General features: G+C 42.9%; 1 protein-coding gene across 4 annotated transcripts in view; it reads right to left on the bottom strand.

Moving 5' to 3' along the window:
- The window catches only part of PDE8A (phosphodiesterase 8A), a 156,529-nt gene that overhangs the window by 68,929 nt on the left and 68,895 nt on the right, over positions 1–18,705 (bottom strand). For all 4 annotated transcript variants that reach the window (XM_038532922.1, XM_038532923.1, XM_038532924.1 and 1 more), the window contains exons 2-5: positions 14,076–14,132; positions 11,683–11,873; positions 5,003–5,059; positions 4,162–4,216 (exon numbers count right to left, since the gene is read on the bottom strand). In XM_038532922.1, coding sequence (XP_038388850.1) covers positions 4,162–4,216; positions 5,003–5,059; positions 11,683–11,873; positions 14,076–14,132 — 360 coding nt within the window. The remainder of the gene's footprint in view (positions 1–4,161; positions 4,217–5,002; positions 5,060–11,682; positions 11,874–14,075; positions 14,133–18,705) is intronic.

Genomic DNA, 18,705 nt, shown 5'->3' with positions numbered 1-18,705 from the left:
GCTGCTCCTGCTCCATCAACAGCCGCTAGCCTCCTATCCCTACTCCATTCCACCAGAGGGGCCAGGCCACGAATCCTGTGGACTCCTGAGCGGATTCAACCTTGCTTTTCCAGAGCCTTTATCACACCTACTTTGTGAGGCCCCACCCAGTGGCTTTCAACCTTGGGCTGCTGTTAAAATTATCTGCAATTTTACAAAATAATACCAATGTGCAGGCCCCTCCCACCACCACCTCAAAGTGCCTCTCTAGGTAGAGAAGTTTTTCCAGAGGATTCTCATGCACAACCAGCACTGAGACACACCAAACCTGAGCAAATGCTCGGCTGCCAGCAAGTCCAATGGAGGAAGCAAGCAGGTCTCCATTCACCCTGAAATCTTGAATGATGGCACTAACCCATAAAATAGCTGGCTGCCTCCTAAAGACCAGAGACCCCACCATGGTGTTGGCTTTCAGGCAGGGGCTGGCTCAAGCCTTGGCACTACTGCCTACCTCAGGGCCCTGTTGCTATGTGAAGGAAGGGAACTCTGCTTGAGGGAAGATTAGTTTTCACTGTGGTCTCTGAGGACTGGTCCTCCACTTGAATTCATCTCCCACAAAATGGTGAGCCTGTGGCTACCTCCTTATTTGCTAGGTCATGAACCCTTGGAATGACCATTTTAAAGCTTCTGTGCTTAGGGACATGCACCTAAGAGTGCTTCTACCAAGGGCTTCAAAGGACACCTTGACCAAGCACTGGGTGGAGGGTGGAGAGTGTGTGCGTCAGCTACCCTTGCATTTTCAAGTTAGCTTCAGGATAACTTGACTATATGACGAAAATATAAGGACTGAGGTTTACTATACCTTCTACCAAAGTGCCCTCTCCAGCCTACACAGCTATGCCAGTATATTTCCTTATGGGGAATTTCAAATACATCGCTCACCAAACACACACATTCCCAACTCTTTTCAAAGAGACACATACAAATAAATATAAAGCTTCATGACTCCTGGTGGTTGTAGGTAAGCAAAGAATCCAAGGCAGGGCACATCATCTATCCTCAGGTTTCACTAGAAAATAGAAGCTTCAGCGGTCCTTGCTAAAAAAAAATAGCCAGTTTGAAGCTGAAGAGGATCTTCAGAGCAGGCTGGGAAAGTTTTTCTCCTTGTGTGAATGCTTTCCCACATAGGTTGGAGGAGGGGCATGGTCTCGGATCCACTAGCAAGAGGTGATCCACACTTCCAACCCAGGATTCTGTACTGAAAGGAACAGCGGCTGACTGGTTCACAGCGGCTTCACAGCGGCTGACTGGTTGTTCTCAGACAACTGAACGGATTACTGCAGGTGAGGGAATGGGGGTAGGTGCTGATATGGGCCATATGCTTTGGGAGTTGTCAATAAAAAAGGGAGAGGAAACACAAAACTAGGTAAAAATAATGATCTCATTTTTTTATATAATTTATATAACATTGTGTGTGTATAAAGTAAAATCGTAAGCTGCAGATTACCAGATGTTATCATTGGAATTTGTGTTCTTTTTTGTCTGCATCAACTTGCTACCTTTGTTCATTTGTTACTAAGCCTTTATCGCTTTGTCTTAGAAATACCATTTAACTGCACTTTTATAACCCAGTTGAACAGCCTATCTTTTTTAAAAATGGAAGAAATCACATGCACTTGATTTTATTCCTTCTCTCTTACTCGGTCTTCATGACTGGTTTCACAATATTCCTTTTTGTGTCAGACAGTTTGACCAAGTGGCTGTAAATTTCATATTTCCTCTTGTGAATTTGGAAGGTTTGTTAAACTTTTCCATTAATGGTTATGTTCCTTTTCACTGATCTCAAAGGCCAACACAGATTTCTTTACTACTATATGAAAACAAGGTACCAATCACTCCCAGAACCGACCATCTCCCAGAGAACCAATGTTCTAGTCTGTACATTTCCCAGATGAAAACTTTGGGATACTCTGTCCACTCCCCACCCCCAACCGCATGTTTGCTAGATGAGGCCCTGAGAACACTTCTACCTCCACCTCCTCCCCACAAACCTTGAAAATGCCTAGATTTGCTAAGATCATCTAGAATTTAAATACTGACCTGTTGTTCAAGTTTTTCTTTTGGGGTGTCCCCCTCTGTTAGAAGAGTATTATACATTCAGGTCTGCATTTTTCCTTTTAGGTCTAACATTATAGTTAGATAGATACGTATTATATTTTACTTACATTTCCTGTGTTATGTAACTAGAAATGAAGCCACAGTACACGTTACTCATGCACGTACGTGCACACACACATGCCTGTGTCTGGGCACGCGTGGTAGGGGGAGGAGGGAAGGCCACAGAGAGAGGGCGGCAGCAGGCGGCACGTGGGCGCAGCACATTCACTGCTCACCACTTCTCCCACCTCATCCACCCTCCCTCCTCTTCAAGTTTCTGTTCCAGTTCATCTGCTATGTCACTGCAGTCCTTTCTCAGTTTTCTGCCTCAGACAGGGCACTTGGGCAAACAGGGCTCTGAAGTTCACGTACATCCCCTCTAGACCTGTAGGGTGAACAGGGACCCGGCTGGGCCTCCCTCTCCTGCTGCCATCTCTAATCAGACTAGATGTGACTATTACTGTTTCATACAGTAAATGAGTGCTTACATTTATCCCCATATTCCCCATTTTCCGGCTTCATTCCTTCTTGTATTTCAAGGCTTCTGCTTGACATTTGCCTTCCTTCCACTTGAAGCACATCCTTTACAAACTCTCTCGGTTTCCATACTGCTGAACGTACATCAGCCTCATTTTTGAAAGCTCTTCCTGCTAGGGTTAACACTCTAGGTGAGTAGTTATTTCATCACATTGAAAGCATTATCACACTATTTTCTACTCTCCATTTATCACTGCTGAGAAGCCAGCTGTTAGTCATCATTCTTCTGAAGGCAATCTTTTTTCTCTGGTGAGATTTTAAGCTCTCCACTTTTTTTCACTACGAAGTGTCTTCTTTTTATTTACTCTACTTCGGATTTGTTGGAATTTCTGAATCTATGGATGACAGTCTTTCGTCAGTTCTGGAAAATCTTCTTCAAGTATTGCCTCTGCCTCATTCTCCTTCCTGTCCTCCTGGAACTCCAACTACACATAAGCTAAACTCCACACTTCTTAACCTAACTTATCTTCTCTTACTGAATCTCTGTCCTACATGCTGGATAATTTCTTCAGACCCACTAAGTTTAAAATTTTTCGGTTATAATGTGTTCATTTCTCAAAATTCAATGGTGCTGTGCTTAGAATTTGCTGTGTCACTTTTTATAAGGTTTTCTATTTCTTGCAGACATTTCCAAGCTTGTCTTTTATTCTTTACATATAAGAAGCATAACTGCCTTATAACTTGCATCTGATTACTCTGGTGTCTGTGGGCTGTGGGGGTCTGTTTCTGCTGTCTTTTCCCTACTAGTTCTCACTTGCAATGCATCATCTCCTATGTACCGCTCAGCTTCCATGGGTTGCTGCCTGCTGCCCTTGAGCAATTACTTGCAAAGATTCTCTGGGGCCAGAGACAAAGGCGTTTTCTGCAAGGGAGGATCTGTATTTGCTTCTGCCAGGTGCCCAGGAGTACGACCTACCACCTAGAACCCCTTTAAAGTAAATTCGTGGCTTGGGGTGTCTTGACAACCTCATAGACAGAAATTAGGGCCACAAATCTGTCCCAGGATCAGCCTTTCTTCAGTTCTCTCCACCATGATTCCCAAGGTTCATGGCAACCAGCTGACCAAAGCTTGTAGAAGCCCTTTGGCTTAAGGAAAACCAACAGGTTAGGGAGGGCTGCGGAGGGAGTGGGAGGCATGTTTGGGCTGCCTCATTTCCAGGATCCTTGCACTGCCTTTCAAATTGCATGTATACATGTCAGCCTTATTTATAAACAACATATCCTATGGCATGACTTTTCATGAGTGTGCCATTAAAGATTTTATGATGTTTAGATGCCTTTAGCAAGCATAATTTTGAGAGAGCAAAACCATAATATGTTGTAGATTATTAAGATTACCAAGTTCTAAAGTTAAACCAAACTGTAATAGCACAAGGAAAACAATTTTTTTCTCCAAATGAATTCAAAACTTTTGGTGGCTCTGAAAGGAGATAAAATTTAATTTCTCATGCTGAATTACACTTGCATAGCAAAGAAGTGGGTACATACCCTTGTAAAGCCAGCAGCAATGAGGGGCATCACAGAGGACTCTTCTCTATCCGTCCTTCAAAAGAACAGAGTAAAAGGTTAGAGACAGTTATTATCAATTACAGTTCATCACTTTATTCACTAATTTCTATAATACAGGACTGTCGTATGTCAAATAACCTTAGATAAATTAGACTAATACACCAATCATTAGCATAAAATTGAAAATAGTTTTCTATTTTAGTTCTGTATGTTGCTTTCTGGCAATGCTTGAAATATGGAGATTTTGTACTAACATCCAAAATACAGAAATAAGCACATACCTATTTGACACATAAAAATTTTATTTTAAGTTCTTCCCCATTTTCTTCTACTTCCGGTTAAAAAAAAAATGATGTCTTCCCCCCAAAAGCTCTGGAAAAAGTTTAAAGGACAAAGAATCTTTTCTTCTACCTACAAGAGCATATAAGCTAAATAACGTCTGAATACTGCCCTTCTCTTAACATATTTCTAGTCCTTCCTTTACCTCCAATTTCAGAAGAAATAAAGAATTCCCCTGTTTATACATGAATCAAACCTTTGTAGATACTTGGGAATTTGAAAGCCCTGGGTAACATCTGTACTTTTAGGAATGGCAATCTCTTGTGGTTGGCCTATTTCTAAAGTGAACGCCAGTCCAAAAATCACAAAACCTCACACAGAGCAGAAACTCCTACCAGGTGAAGTGAAAGCAAAGAAGAAAGAAGAAAATGCCAAATTAATGACAGTCACATCTGTCATAGCAATAAGTTCCTAGGCCCCTGCTAAGAGCAAGCATGACATTGACACCTGAGCTTCACCCTCAAAAAAAATGAGAGCTTACCTCCGTACTACACCAATAATAATTGTGTTTTCAGAGAGTTCTGAGGATCTGATAGACCTTTAAAAAAAAAAAAACCACAAATTTTAAAATAAATTCTTAAAAAGCAATTCTTAAAAATGATAAATATACTTAATCTTGGTAGAACAATTAAAGTTGGGAAGAGGTAGAAGAGCAAGCATGTCACTCTCTGGATTTACCTTCTTGGCTACCTGATTTCCTTCCTCTAGGGGACACACTCTACTCAGTGAACGAGTAACCCTAACACCCACGGAGTGCAAATTTAGCAGCTGGCTGAGAGAGTGTACCTGCTACTCATTCTGGTCTTTGCTAATCCATGTGGTCTCAGGTGGAGAATGTTCCCTACCTTCAGCTTACGTGACTGGGTTTATCTGTCTCTCTCTGCCAAAGGGACATACGAGTACATGTGTGCTACCACAAGCTGATGGCCATGGTTACAGTGGGGACAAAGCCCAAAGGTCAGCTCCCTAAGCAGTACAAACAAGAGTTCCTAGGTAGGCAAAAGCAGCAGCAACAGAAACTCAAAACCAGGAAATGCAAGATATGAATCAGGAGAGGAAGAGCAGGAGGAGGGGCTCCACTGGAGATGGGCAAGAGCTCAGCCTATGCTGGAGGGGAAAGCAGGACTCTGCAGAAGAGGGGTCATGCCTCAGGAAGAGGGGGAAGGCAGCCCTGGGCTGCAAGGAAGACACACTCAACGGTGGCTCCAGCTCAGAGAATGGAGCGGACCGTTCCTGGGCGGCCCCAGCCATGTCAAAGCATATTGGCTTCCTAGAGAACGTGCCAGGTTGGGGCAGAGAACAGCCAAGACTTCCTGTGTGACTTCCACTCTGTTAGTTCAAGAAACAGAACCACTCCCAAGTCACAGAACACACAAAACCATTTGAGTGGCTCTTTCTCAATTCTCCCGAGGATGGTACATAACATAGCCATTCCAGATACATCCGAGGATGTCAATTCAGCATACACAACAGGTACCTCTGCTTGGCAAGCTTCTTCTGTAAAGGGCCTGATGGCAAGTATTTTAGACTTTGTGAGCCTGGCAGACTTGTCACAACCACTCCATTCCGCCACAGTAGCATGAAAGCAGCCACCAACGATGCATCAACGAACGGTGTAGCTGTGCCCCCCTGATACAGCCCTGCCTCATGGCACCGGGGCTTCACTGTCTCAAGGCTGAGTCCAGCGACAGATACAGACTGCATATGGGGTACAGAAGTGGCTCACAGATGGACACACAGCTCTAGGGACGAACCAGTCACTCTCGTGGGCCGTGTGGCTCACACGTCTCTCTCAGTGTTTCTGCTTTTCCCAGTGTCCACTCCATTCATCCAGCTCCCACCTGCTCCAGAGGAAGCCAACCTCAAGGGTGCTGTGTGGCTGCTGTATTGGAAGAGCCCTCCCGACAGGTCACTGTGCGTCTGCCAACCGGATGCCTGTCCCTGGTTCCACCAGGATCTCCCTGCCTGGAGAACAGCCATGCTCCTCTTCCTGAAGAGGGGGCATAGGAAGGGCTGTTTAAGCATGGAAGGGCGACTGGTACAATGGACACTCACACAGACAAGGCCAGTTCACTCCTCAGAAGTGTGGGCTGCTGTTGACACTAGCACCAATCTTACCCAGGCAGAACAGGCACCCACAAATGGTATTCCCGTGACTTCCCAGGGCACTGTACTTATTTCTTGTGTTCATATTTCTGTCATATCACAAAGATTTCTTTTTTTAAGATTTATTTATTTATTCATGAGAGACACACAGAGAGAGAGAGAGAGAGAGAGAGAGAGGGAGGGAGGCAGAGACACAGGCAGAGAGAGAAGCAGGCTCCTCGCAGGAAGCCTGATGGGGGACTCGATCCCAGATCCCAGGATCACGAACTGAGCCAAAGGCAGGCACCCAACTGCTAAGCCACCCAGGCATCCCCATATCACAAAGATTTCAAGAAAGAAAAGCCAAATTTATGTATGCAGTCAGCTATCTCAAACCAGCTCTCATCTTTTTAGAAGAAAAACAGATCTGAGTGGTATACTAGCAAGTAGGTAACTGTGCAGGTGAACTCAGGAAGTGGTTTTGGATGACTTACTTGGGACACAGGAATGAGGATGGGCAGTGAGCTAAGGGCAAAGCAGAAGGGAAGGCCATGTTTACCTGGAAGCAAGTTGATACCTGCAAAGGAGGGCTAACACTATGAAAAGGCAGAGGTGTACTCTTGACTTTTTCTGTCCATAAGGAGGAGGAACAGACTCAAAAATAGAAATGTAAGGAAACTGGGTTGGGGGAAAAATACCCTTTACTTTAGAATTCAAGAAAATGAAGAAAGAAACAACTTGGCATCATTAAAATGTATACCCAGATGTTAGGAGGGCAGGTTTCAAGAAGTTAGAAAAAAGAGAGGGCATGAATCTATAGCATGAGATTCTGAAAGACCGTGTGAGCACACTGGGAAACTCTCCAAACCATGCTAGTTGGTATAGCACCAGGATTTTCTTAGGTTATGCATAAAAGAAAACTCCAAACAACAGTGGTCTAAACAAGTTATTTCTCCCACATAAAAGATGTGCAGAGGCAGTCCAAGGCTGCAATGGCGTGCTGTGGCATCGGAAGCCTGGTTCCTTCTATGTTTTCCCTATTCTTTTTTTTTTTTTTTTAAGATTTTATTTATTAATGAGAGAGAAAGAGAGAAAGAGAGAGAGAGAGAGAGAGAGAGGCAGAGACACAGGCAGAGGCAGAAGCAGGCTCCATGCAGGGAGTCTGACATGGGACTCGATCCCGGGTCTCCAAGATAAGGCCCTAGGCTGAAGGCAGTGCTAAACTGCTGAGCCACCCGGGCTGCTCTACGTTTCCCTATTCTTGACTCCACAAGGTTTCTTCCTCATGGTCTAAGACAGATGCTACACTCTAACCACAACATCCACACTCCATACAGCAGGAAGAAGAGCACACACTCTCCCTTCAAGGATACTTGCCAGAAGATGCACAGGACATTCCCACTGGCCAGCTGCAAGAAAAGCTAGGGAATGCATGCATTTTCTAGGTGGCCATATGCCCAGCTAAACACTAGAAATTCTGTTATTAGGAAAGAGTACAAATGAGTATTGGGGGCAACTACCATTCTCCAGACACACTGGCAACTACAAATAAATCTGATGATGGTCTCAACACAACCCTAGAAAAAAGGTCAGGTGATGGAGGCTGATCGCAAGAGCACAGCAAAGCACTTCGATGAGTTAAATTTGACAAAAGTACAACTCCGTTACTTGTACTTTGGAACTGTACCCTCTGCCATGTGGAAGGAATTTCAGATCAAAAAGAATGGAATTTACAATGGTAAAAAGAAGCCAAGGACCAGAGATGGTAGCAGGTGTCCAGTACCCCAAGTTGAGTCCTGCTCCTGCATTCATTCTAGATCTAATTCTGCTGGTACACTCTGGGTTCCCATACAGGGCTTTATCAAGTCTTCCCTTCCACTACAGAGCCCTGCTCCTAGTGCACACAAAGGAAGAGTTCATTTCTTCTGAGTATACTAGGCATAGGTCTTCTAAAAGGTTCTTCGGTTTCTTGGGGTGAATAATTTTCTTAGTCTTTAAGGCTATTCTTTCCCCTCCATCATCTGGCAGATTTTTACAGGATCCTTTCTTTTCTTTATCTTTTTTTTTTTTTTAAAGATTTTATTTATTTATTCATGAGAGACAGAGAGAGAGAGAGAGATTGAGAGGCAGAGACACATGCAGAGGGAGAAGCAGGCTCCATGCAGGGAGCCTGATGTGGGACTTGATCCCGGGACTCGATTTAGCCCTGGGCCAAAGGCAGGCGCTCGGATCCTTTCTTTATCCTGTTCATTCATCCTTGAAGAGAAGTGAGATCAAGCCCATTGGGAACCTGCAGCAGAGGGTCACAGGAACCTCCCTCGCACACCTTTGCTAGGCCCTTGGCATGAGTGGCCCTCCTCCTCTGAGGTCTGGGCCTATAGATCAAGCCAGCAGATGCAAGTTCCCGCTCAGAGACTGCTGCCAGCAGGCAGGCAGAGGTTAGCTGCACAGACTACACTCCTGCCTGGCTCTCTCCCACTCTCTAAACCTGAGAACCGATGCAGTTGCTGTTCTGAAATTGCAACATGTGAAGGACTGTTCTCACACTCCTTAGGCTTTTGCCCCTCCTTACAATGAGGGAAAGAAACCCAGGTCTCTGTCTACCTCCCTATGCTCCAGGTCTTGGATATCCCAGGGGACACAGAAAGTAAAGAATGAAAAGGTCACAGGGAATGGGGTGCTGCTGGCCGGCTCTGGCCACTCACAGAAATGCTGGTGCTCAGCTAAGGCAGGGCCATCTGTTTCTCTGGCCAGCACAATTCCAGCGTCCCAGGGTCAAAACGACAGTGGGGTCTCTTCCCAGCTCCTTCCTTTAGGTTCATATGGCACTTCAGCTTCAGAGACTGAACTGCAGAGGACATTTCAGGATCAAGCTTCCTCATTAGGCCCCAGAGTACAGAGAGACAGTGGGAATTCTGGGCCTCTTCTCTTCTCCCAGCTCCTAACATAACTGTCGGATTATCTTTGGCTTCTTAACTGCTGTGGTCAGCTTTTGACTGTTACCTTCATGGCTTTCTTGACAGGAAGCTGGGAGGCAGCGCTGTAACAGGTACAAGATGGCCTCCAATAGCCTCACAACTGATGGACTTGCTTCAGCTACTCTGCCCTTCTATGCTGTTCTCCAGCTGGGAGCCAGTGATCTTCCACCTACACAGACCATGTCAGTGTTTAACTGCCTACAAGGTGAAGTTCAAGCCTTTGGCTCAGCAACTGCAGCCCTCATGATGGGCTCCTGTCTGTTCCTCCAGCCTTAGAGCCACATCCCATGCCTGCCTGCCCCAAAGGCCATCAACACCAACCAGAGAAGCCCTGTACACCCACCTGTTCCTACACATGCTGTTGCCTCCACCTGGAATGTTTTTTCCACCTTTCTTTCTTTCAAAACTTCTATTCAACCCAAATATCCTCTGTAAGCTCCTCCTGACACAGGCACCTGCAGCCCTTTGAATATATATCCCTGTGGGCACTTAGGAGCCTGTACTGAAATCACTCACTTGCCCTGTCAACCAGAACATTAGTCCTTCAGAGGCAAGAACCATGTCTTATTTACCTGTGTAGCTCTTGTACAAAAGACAGTGCCCAGAATTGGTATGACTTGTAAAGTAGGGTTTCTCAACTGGTGGATTTGGAAATATCACAGACACAATATTTGGCCTTCAGCAAGGCATTTGATAAGGAGTGTAAGGAGTTCCAAATGTCCCCAGCAGAGAGATACAGATGAATGCTACTCATTTAGATAAGTCAGCAACTGACGAAAAACCCTTCACAGGTGATACTGATTAGGTATCCCAAAAGGAAGAGGAAGGAAAGGAGAGAGCTGTGCCAGGGCTAAGGTCTCATGAACTGTCTAAGTCAGCAGAGGGACAGAGCACACAAACAAGTTCAGGAGGGACAGCCAGGAATGATTCCTTGAAGGAATACTTCAGAGTGGGCAGGTTCCCTTAAAGGGATGATCTTAAGGGATATAAACCAGATAGGGCCAGAATCGAGATGAAAGTGACCTAGGAAACTAAATCAGGGCATACTCTTCCTTCTAGAAAACTCATGAACCATGATGCAAGGACTTCCTACCCTCACCCCCCCCCCAACACACACACACACACACACACACCCTTAGCCAACAAGATGGAGATGATGTTGCAGAACACAGCTAGCAAGAAAAAACTTGAGATTCTTGGCCAGGGCCGTGACACAGCCCTTGGGAAAGGAACGTGCTTGGGGGCTGCATTTGTCAGCATCTGTTCTGACAACATAGGGAAGACGGCTATTCTCCTTACTCTTCCAAACCTGGTGAGTTTGGACACTGGGCCATCCAAACCTGGTGTGAGAGTTTTGTTTCTGGAGCCATGCTTTCAAGGGCTACTGCCTGGAAGAGAGCACTTGGAGGAAGCAGCCCTGATGGGGCTGGAATATGAAATCACACTGAGAGCAGTGAGGATATGCTCCATCCAGAAAAGGCCATTCCTGCCCTCAAATGCTGGAAATCTGAGGAAGGGGATAAGTTGGGTTCAGTAAGAAAGAGAATTTCTGCAGCTCAGAGCTTTCCCCTGGGAACACCCCCATCCCGCAGCCCTCTAGGCAACAGAGGCTGGACGTTGGGGGTGGGGACGTTGGGGGTGGGGACGTTGGGGGTGGGAACTTTGTAGAAGACATGCACACATGGCAATCTATGCTTCTCTAAAACCTCCTCTTCAGCAACCCAGCTCACATGCTTTGATATTCTGCAAGTACTATAAACAGGGCACATCTGCCTAACATTAGAAGACAATTTTCCATTTTTTACAACTTTAAAAACATCTGGAAAATTTTATTAGCTCCTGTTGTAATATGCAGGTGGCTGTTGTGGTTAATTAAAGACTGGGTTTCATCTTAACCCCTTCATGGTTTTTATTCATATTTTTTCACTGTTTTAAGCAAAGTAAAACAAAAGCAGGAAGATCAGTCCCAGAAATAATGATGTCCTACTGTCTTACTTCTTTTATGTGCATGGAAGGCAACTCAGGAGACAGTGAATTTAACTTGGGCTGTTCTGTCACACACACCAGGGGACTGCTTAGGCCCAAGCTCCAAGCTCACCTGCACAGCGCCTCTGCGTCCAGCTGCCGGGGGTTTCTGTGGTCAATGATGACAATGTCGTGATGTTTGTCCAGGAAACAGGCAAGGACAGCCTGAGCCTCCTTGGTAACTGTGCACTTAAACCCTGCTTTTTCGCATGCCCTGCAGAATCCATTACACTGGTTATCTTCTTTGGTAAACACTAAAAGTACCTGAATCAAAAAAGCGCAAAGACTTTTAAAAAAAAAAAAAGCTATTGTTATAATGGTCGTTTCTTAACATGCCACAGAAAACTCCCCAGTGTTTTCAAGGCAAGTACGTAGATGTGAATATAACAATCTGTTGATAGAAATCCTCCTACATGTAACTCAGGGACATTATCACTCAGCTCCCCCAAATTAGTACTATTTTACATCTCTGGTCTGGAAGTTCAAGTGCATGGGTCATATACTTTTAATTTTGCTAATAAGCCCATTAGGCAGAACTCAACAAAAGCCTGATTAAGCATTTTATCTTGAAAGTATTTTAATTACAATACACAATACTTATTTTGGTTAATAGTAATAAACTAGATAAGTCCTTAGATAGCAAAAACTATAATTATTTTAGTCAAACTTTTAGAATAATTGAAAACTTTATTTTTAAAATTTTTTTTATTTATTTGAGATTGAGCAAGTACAAGTGGGGGGGCAAAGGGGGAGGAAAAGGGAGAAGCAGCCTCCCTGCTAGGCAGAGAGCCTGATGCAGGGTTCAATCTCAGGACCCCAAGATCATGACTTGAGCTGAAGGCATTCTCTTAACTAACTGAGCCACCCAGGCACCCCAAAAACTCAAAACTTTAAATAATGTATTTAAATGTTTTGACTCAAGATTTTATATAATTCCTCCAACTTAAAAAAGTTACTTTGATGATAAGACATTTCAAGTAGACCAAAATATAGCACTTCAACCTCCTTTCCTTCTGGAAACCACCAGATTGTTCTCTATAAGTCTGCTTCTGCTTTTTGTTGGTGGTGATGGTTTGTTTTTTAGATTCCACACATAAGAGAAATCATATGATACTTGTCTTAGGGGAAAAGGATTAAAAGGTAAATTTCTAGGGGCGCCTGCCTGGGTGGCTCAGTCAGTTAAGCATCTGACTCTTGACTTTGGCTCAGGTCATGGTCTCAGGCTTATGGGATCGAGTTCTATGTTGGGTTCCACGCCCAGCAATGGGTCTGAAGCCTGCTTAAGATTTTCTCTCTCTCTCTCTCTCTAATAGATAGATAAGGTAAACTTCCAGTCATAAAATATATACGACCCGGGGATATAATATATGACACAGGGAATATAGTTAACATTATATAAATAACATTATATGATGACACATGGTAGCTAGAGTTATAGTGATGGTCACTTCCTAATGTATATAAATGCTGAATGACTCTGCTGTACCCCTGAAACCAATATAATATTGTAGGTCAACTGCATTTCAATAAAATCAATTAATAAAGTTCTGACCGATAGCAAATGACAAAATAATGAAAACCATCAGTTAAGTGACTCAGGCACAGCACCAGGCCCAAGAGGTGGCACCTGTGCCTCTACCCAGGACAATGACGGCTTGCCCTGCCTGGCCTGGATCAGGTGAGGTCTGCACCTGCTTGCCTCCCCCGTCTCCAGCCAGGACTGGTTCAGAAGTACACTGTTTTGTCCCATTGGACCCAGACAGACTCATGAGGGCAATGGTGGTAAGGTGGAGGCGGCCAGCCTGTGAGAGACTGCAAAGCTGGCAGCAACCCTGTCCCCCAAGGCTTAGCTCCTCTAAGTTTATGCAAGTGCACAACTACCACAAACGCAAAGAACTAAGAGAGCACATTCCTGCCAGACCTTTGCACGTGTTTTTAAAATGTAACAGTAAACATGGTTTGTATGCAAGAAACATCAAATAACTTTGGAACTCAATTTCAACTGATTGTCTAATATTTTGGATTTGATCATTTAGGTATTCTCAGGTAGAGCTGATTTAGCAACACAGAAAAGATCATGCTTTTGCTTTTTTATACTGGAAAATTTCAAACCTATATAAAAGCTGTGAGTGCAATGAACATTAGCAGACCCTTCTAGTTTCATCAGTTGTTAACATTTTGCCCCCTTTGCTCTCTCCATCCCACAATTATGCACATTCTTTTCTTTATTGCTGAAACTTTCAAAGTAGGTTGCACACATCTCTTCATCTCTAAATACCTCAATATGTGTATCCAAAAAAAGTACATTCTCTTGTATAACTAAAGAACTATTATCAGCTGCAGGAAATTTAACGTCAATCCAATACTATTATCTAAAATAGAAAACTGTTTTCACTGTTAGGCCCACTCCCTCCCTCTCTTTAAAGAAAATCAATATGTAAAGATTACAGCATGGTTTATTATTACCTGGAGTTGATCTGGATGAAATCTCATGGGGCCAAACTGCACATCAGTTACTGCTACCTGTAAGAAAAAGATTTGCCTTAAAAAAATGTTTTTAAAAGATGAGCTGACTTTAAAATTTCTCTCTCCAATCATTGCCACAGAAGAAAGTGAGATTTTTACTCCAGAGGAAAAATCACATAAATAGTTATTACACAGAATCCCAGGGATCTCTTTATAACCCTCAGGAAAGGTGCAGAGCAGAGAGGGAGAAATAAAATGAGTCTGATCCTGGCTCTTCTTTTCCTAGATGTGTTTAACTTTAAGTGAATTACTGAACCTTCCTCAGCCTTAATTTCCCCTTTGTTACAAAGATCAAATGAGTTTACAGTATAAAGGACCCCCCAATCAGACACTGAATGAACATTAGTTCCTTTCTCCTGATGGCCAACGAAATCTTACATCGAGAATGGCATATACATAATGAAATCCAGCAGTCAGAATCATGCAACATCAGAGCCAAATAAATCCCGTTGAAAAGTAGTTAACACTTTCATTTTACAGAGAAGCACAGTGTTTATCGATAATTGCTTATCTGAGAACTTAGCACTAAATGACACAGATAAATACCATGTCATAACTAAATCCCAATAGCACCAATGGAGGGGAGGGGCTCAGCATAGACTGGGCATCATGCCAACTGCTGAACATGTTATCTTGCTCAATTTTCACAGCAACACAGCGAGGCTTACAGGTGGAAAACTGAGGTTCCAAGTACCTTGTTTACAGCCACAGAGTCAGCAAGTAGAAGCTGGGATTTATTTCACTGCAAACCCAGGGCCACTGGAAGGTTCGGGCAGTCTGTGCACTGCATAAGCGAGCCCAAGGAAGGAAGAATATTGGGGCTGAAATACAGCCCTGAGTGATGGACGCTGGCAATGAGTTGCTACCCAGAGGAGGAGACACATTTCTGTAACTTTTCCAGAAACACTATGTACTGAAGGGCTCCACAGGCCTCTGGGTGGTGGTATGATTCCATGGCAAATCTGCAGCGGAAGACCTAGATCTATAAGCCTTCCCATAAAATATTTCTGACCTGACTGCCCACTTCCCATGTCTACCCTCAGGCAGGGATCTGTCCCACAGTAAACACATGGAACAAGGCTTGCTGAGTGATAGGGAAAGCCCATGTCTATTTCTCACTGCAAGAAGCTGATGTCTACCAACTATGAGACACCAGCTTGGTTTCTCATATGCTTTGTAACAAACAGAAGAAGAAGGAAGGCCGTCACTATTCCAAGACCTAAGACTGAGGAGGACTCTGACAGTGGGAGGCTGAGGAGAAAAGACCCCCCCACATCCCAGCCTTATCCCCCCCCATGCTGGGTAACAGCAGGCCAGCCTCACAGCGAGGGGTGCAGCTGATGTCAAAGCCAGCAACTCTGAGAGATAATCCAAGGGGGCCAGGAGAGTCTTCAAAGAGAGGTTTGGTCTATTGCACAGTCATGTGCCTGCAGTGCACTCAGACACTGAGAGAGACCAATCTCAATGATGAGTTTTCTGTCGGTTTTCACTAAGTTTAAAGGAATGAATGAAAGTACGTACAAGGAATGATACAGATGTACTGCTTGGAGAATGCAGTGGAGCTACTCAGGAAAAAGAAAAAAGGAAGAAAATGACAGGAAAAAGAAAAAGAAGGAAAGTCACCTCGCTGATTTTCTATAGCATGGCGGACTCATGAACAGGAAGCCTGCTGCTACTGCCCAAGATAAAGCAGCCTAAGTACTTGCTTGAGTCCCTTATGTGAGTGGGGAGTGGGAGCTTCTGACAGGATACCTATGAAACTGGCTCTGAGGGCCAAGTAGATTAAAAAATCTCAAAGGAGAAAAAGAAATATTTATGAATTATATACAAGCATATGATACACTAGGTCACACAGAAAAAACACATTCCTGGAAGTAAAAACGGTACCATTTTTATTCTTCAACATAATGCCAGCAAAACAGAAATTTAAAACATGAGTTTAAGCAAAAATCAACAAACACCACTGCCATGAAAAATTTTTAAATATTAACTTGTAATTGCTGGGTCAGAGAGGGAAATGGAAATTATACCTACAGATTACCTTGAAAATAATAAAAATGAGAAGAATATCATGTAATGAAACTTATGGGACACTGCCAAATTTTACTCAGAGACAAGATTTATAGACTTAAATCCTTTTGTCACAAACAAGAATTAAGGGAACTTATCAAGCTTTAAAGTCACTAAGTTTGAGAAAGTCAAAAGTACAAACTTAAGGAAAACAAGAGGAAAAAAATAAAGGTAATAATAAAATTTTAAAATGTTAATGACTACCATATTTAAAAATACATACATACATACACGCACACATATATATACACATGTGTGCATGTATGTATATATAGCATTGATCACAAGCTGAGAAACAAGATAAAAGTATGAATGGATCAGGGCAAAGCCTCATCCCTCCCAGGAAAACAACTCTCAGCATTGGGTCCACACCAAAAGTGGGTGAAATAACTTTCACAAAGGACAGTATAACTTTATGATCTCAACTTACAAAAACAACTTACCACTGCATTAATTTTAAGAAATAAAAGCAGATATAGATTTTTTTAAAAGTTAATTTTGCCTCAGTATAATTTCAATATCATCATTTTAAAACATTAATGTTTCAGCAATTCTATTTTACCACCCAACACTTAACTTTATTTACTTAACTAGACTGCATTTTAACCTTACATCCTGTCTACGGGGTATATCCGGCTCTCAGGACCTCTGTCGAGCAGTGTCCCAGCAGAGCCGGACAACTACTTACCACTGCCCCCCCAAAATAACCACCACCAGGAAATCTGATGACATTACTCAGTGTGCGGACGTCAGCAGGGGCCCTCAAAGAGTAAACAACTTCCCAACTGCTCTGGAAAAGGGGATCAGAACTATAGAATTCTTACATTCTTCTTTTCTTCATGTATGAAAATCAGAATCAAACTGATCGAATGCTTCAAGGTCACAGCCCTCTTAATAATTTGCTGAGCACATTAACATTTAAAAGAGAAGTCATCTTCAGGTTAATTGTAATATCACAGCTTTGATTTAATCTTTAAGTTTAAAAGCAATGGATACTTTAGACAATACAGAAACAACACTGTGGATAATGGTAATCATACAAGCTGTTTAGTTTTCTGGACTTTTAGATATGTATTTATTAAACTGTAAAAGAAATTATAAACTCTTTGTATTTTAATAAAGTAATATTTATAAATATGGCTGACAGAAGCATGAAATTTAAATTATTATCAAAACTGACAAAACACATATCAGATCTCTTTTGTTGCCTAACGGACCTAACACTTAGAGAAGTGACACTAGAAGGTGAAACTAGTTATGAATCTTGTTTGTGGATAGGGGTGGGAAAGAAAAGAGATACATAATACTAACCTGCCTACAATTTCTGTTCCCCCAAACCAACTCTATCCCTTGCCTGCTTTGTTTTTTTCCCTCTGCAGCTCTCAGTCATCATTTGCAAAACTCTGTATTTTACTATTTATCATCTTTATCATCTGTCTCTCTCACTAGAATGTAAGTTCTACGAAGACAGGGATTTATCTGCCTTATTCATTGCTGTATTTCCAAAATCCGAAACAGTCCCTGGCACGTGGGAGGCATTTAAGAAGTATTTTTGAATCAGTATTACTCAACAGCTAATCTTTTCTAATCACTCGTTTATCCGGAAATCACACTCATGCTAGTTTCTACATATGCATGTATATGTGATACAGCACTTCCAGTTTTAGAATGTTTTTATATATTCATTTCATAAAGGAACATAAAGGAAGGAAGGACTCTTACGAAAGCCTAAGCACTAGGAACCACAAAAGAATCATGTGTTTTTTTTTTTTTTCCTACATCCCCTTTATTAGAAACAAAGATACACTGGGATCAACTTAAATTAATTGTATACAAACCTAGGAGCTCTAGCAAAGTCAAAAATCAGATTTTGTCCTGAGCCTTGCTAACCCTCCAGACTTTCCCTGTACATCCAGTGGCCTTGTCTTTCTCTCTGGGCAGAGTGGTAACTTGGTCAAAGGGACACAGCTTAGACAGTCAGGAGACACTAGTTCCTGGGTGGGAAGAGTCAAAATTAGTCCAGACATCTGTGTATCACTTACTACTATGCTTTAAGCCAAGCACTGAGCAAGGTGCTGGAAGTGCAAAGATGTACCTAACCCTGCCCTTGAGTTGCAGGAGGGGAAAATGTACACAATGACAACATGATGCAGTTTTAACAGAGAAAGGAGTTGCCTATTACGTGCTAAAAACTCTGCTTCCAGAGTTTAGTCATAAATCATACTTAAATCCAGTTTAGTCCTTCCTCTATGAGTAAGGTAAACTCATTAACTCCATTTTATTGATGAAGAAACTGAAGCTCAGAGCATTGTGGTTAAACAGCTGGTAAAGGACAATGATGAGACTAAGACCCAATTCAGGGGGACTGAATTCCTGTGGTCTTTTTATGCTTCACTGGGATTGGCCTAAAATCACCTGACCTTAACCTATATCTAATGGAAATAAGACCAAGAACCTAGGAAGCAGCATTCACTCACTTGACAAATCTTTGTTGCACACC

Source organism: Canis lupus, chromosome 3, assembly GCF_011100685.1.
Source record: "Canis lupus familiaris isolate Mischka breed German Shepherd chromosome 3, alternate assembly UU_Cfam_GSD_1.0, whole genome shotgun sequence".
NCBI classification, from domain to species: domain Eukaryota; kingdom Metazoa; phylum Chordata; class Mammalia; order Carnivora; family Canidae; genus Canis; species Canis lupus.
This window is presented reverse-complemented; position numbering and strand designations above follow the sequence as displayed.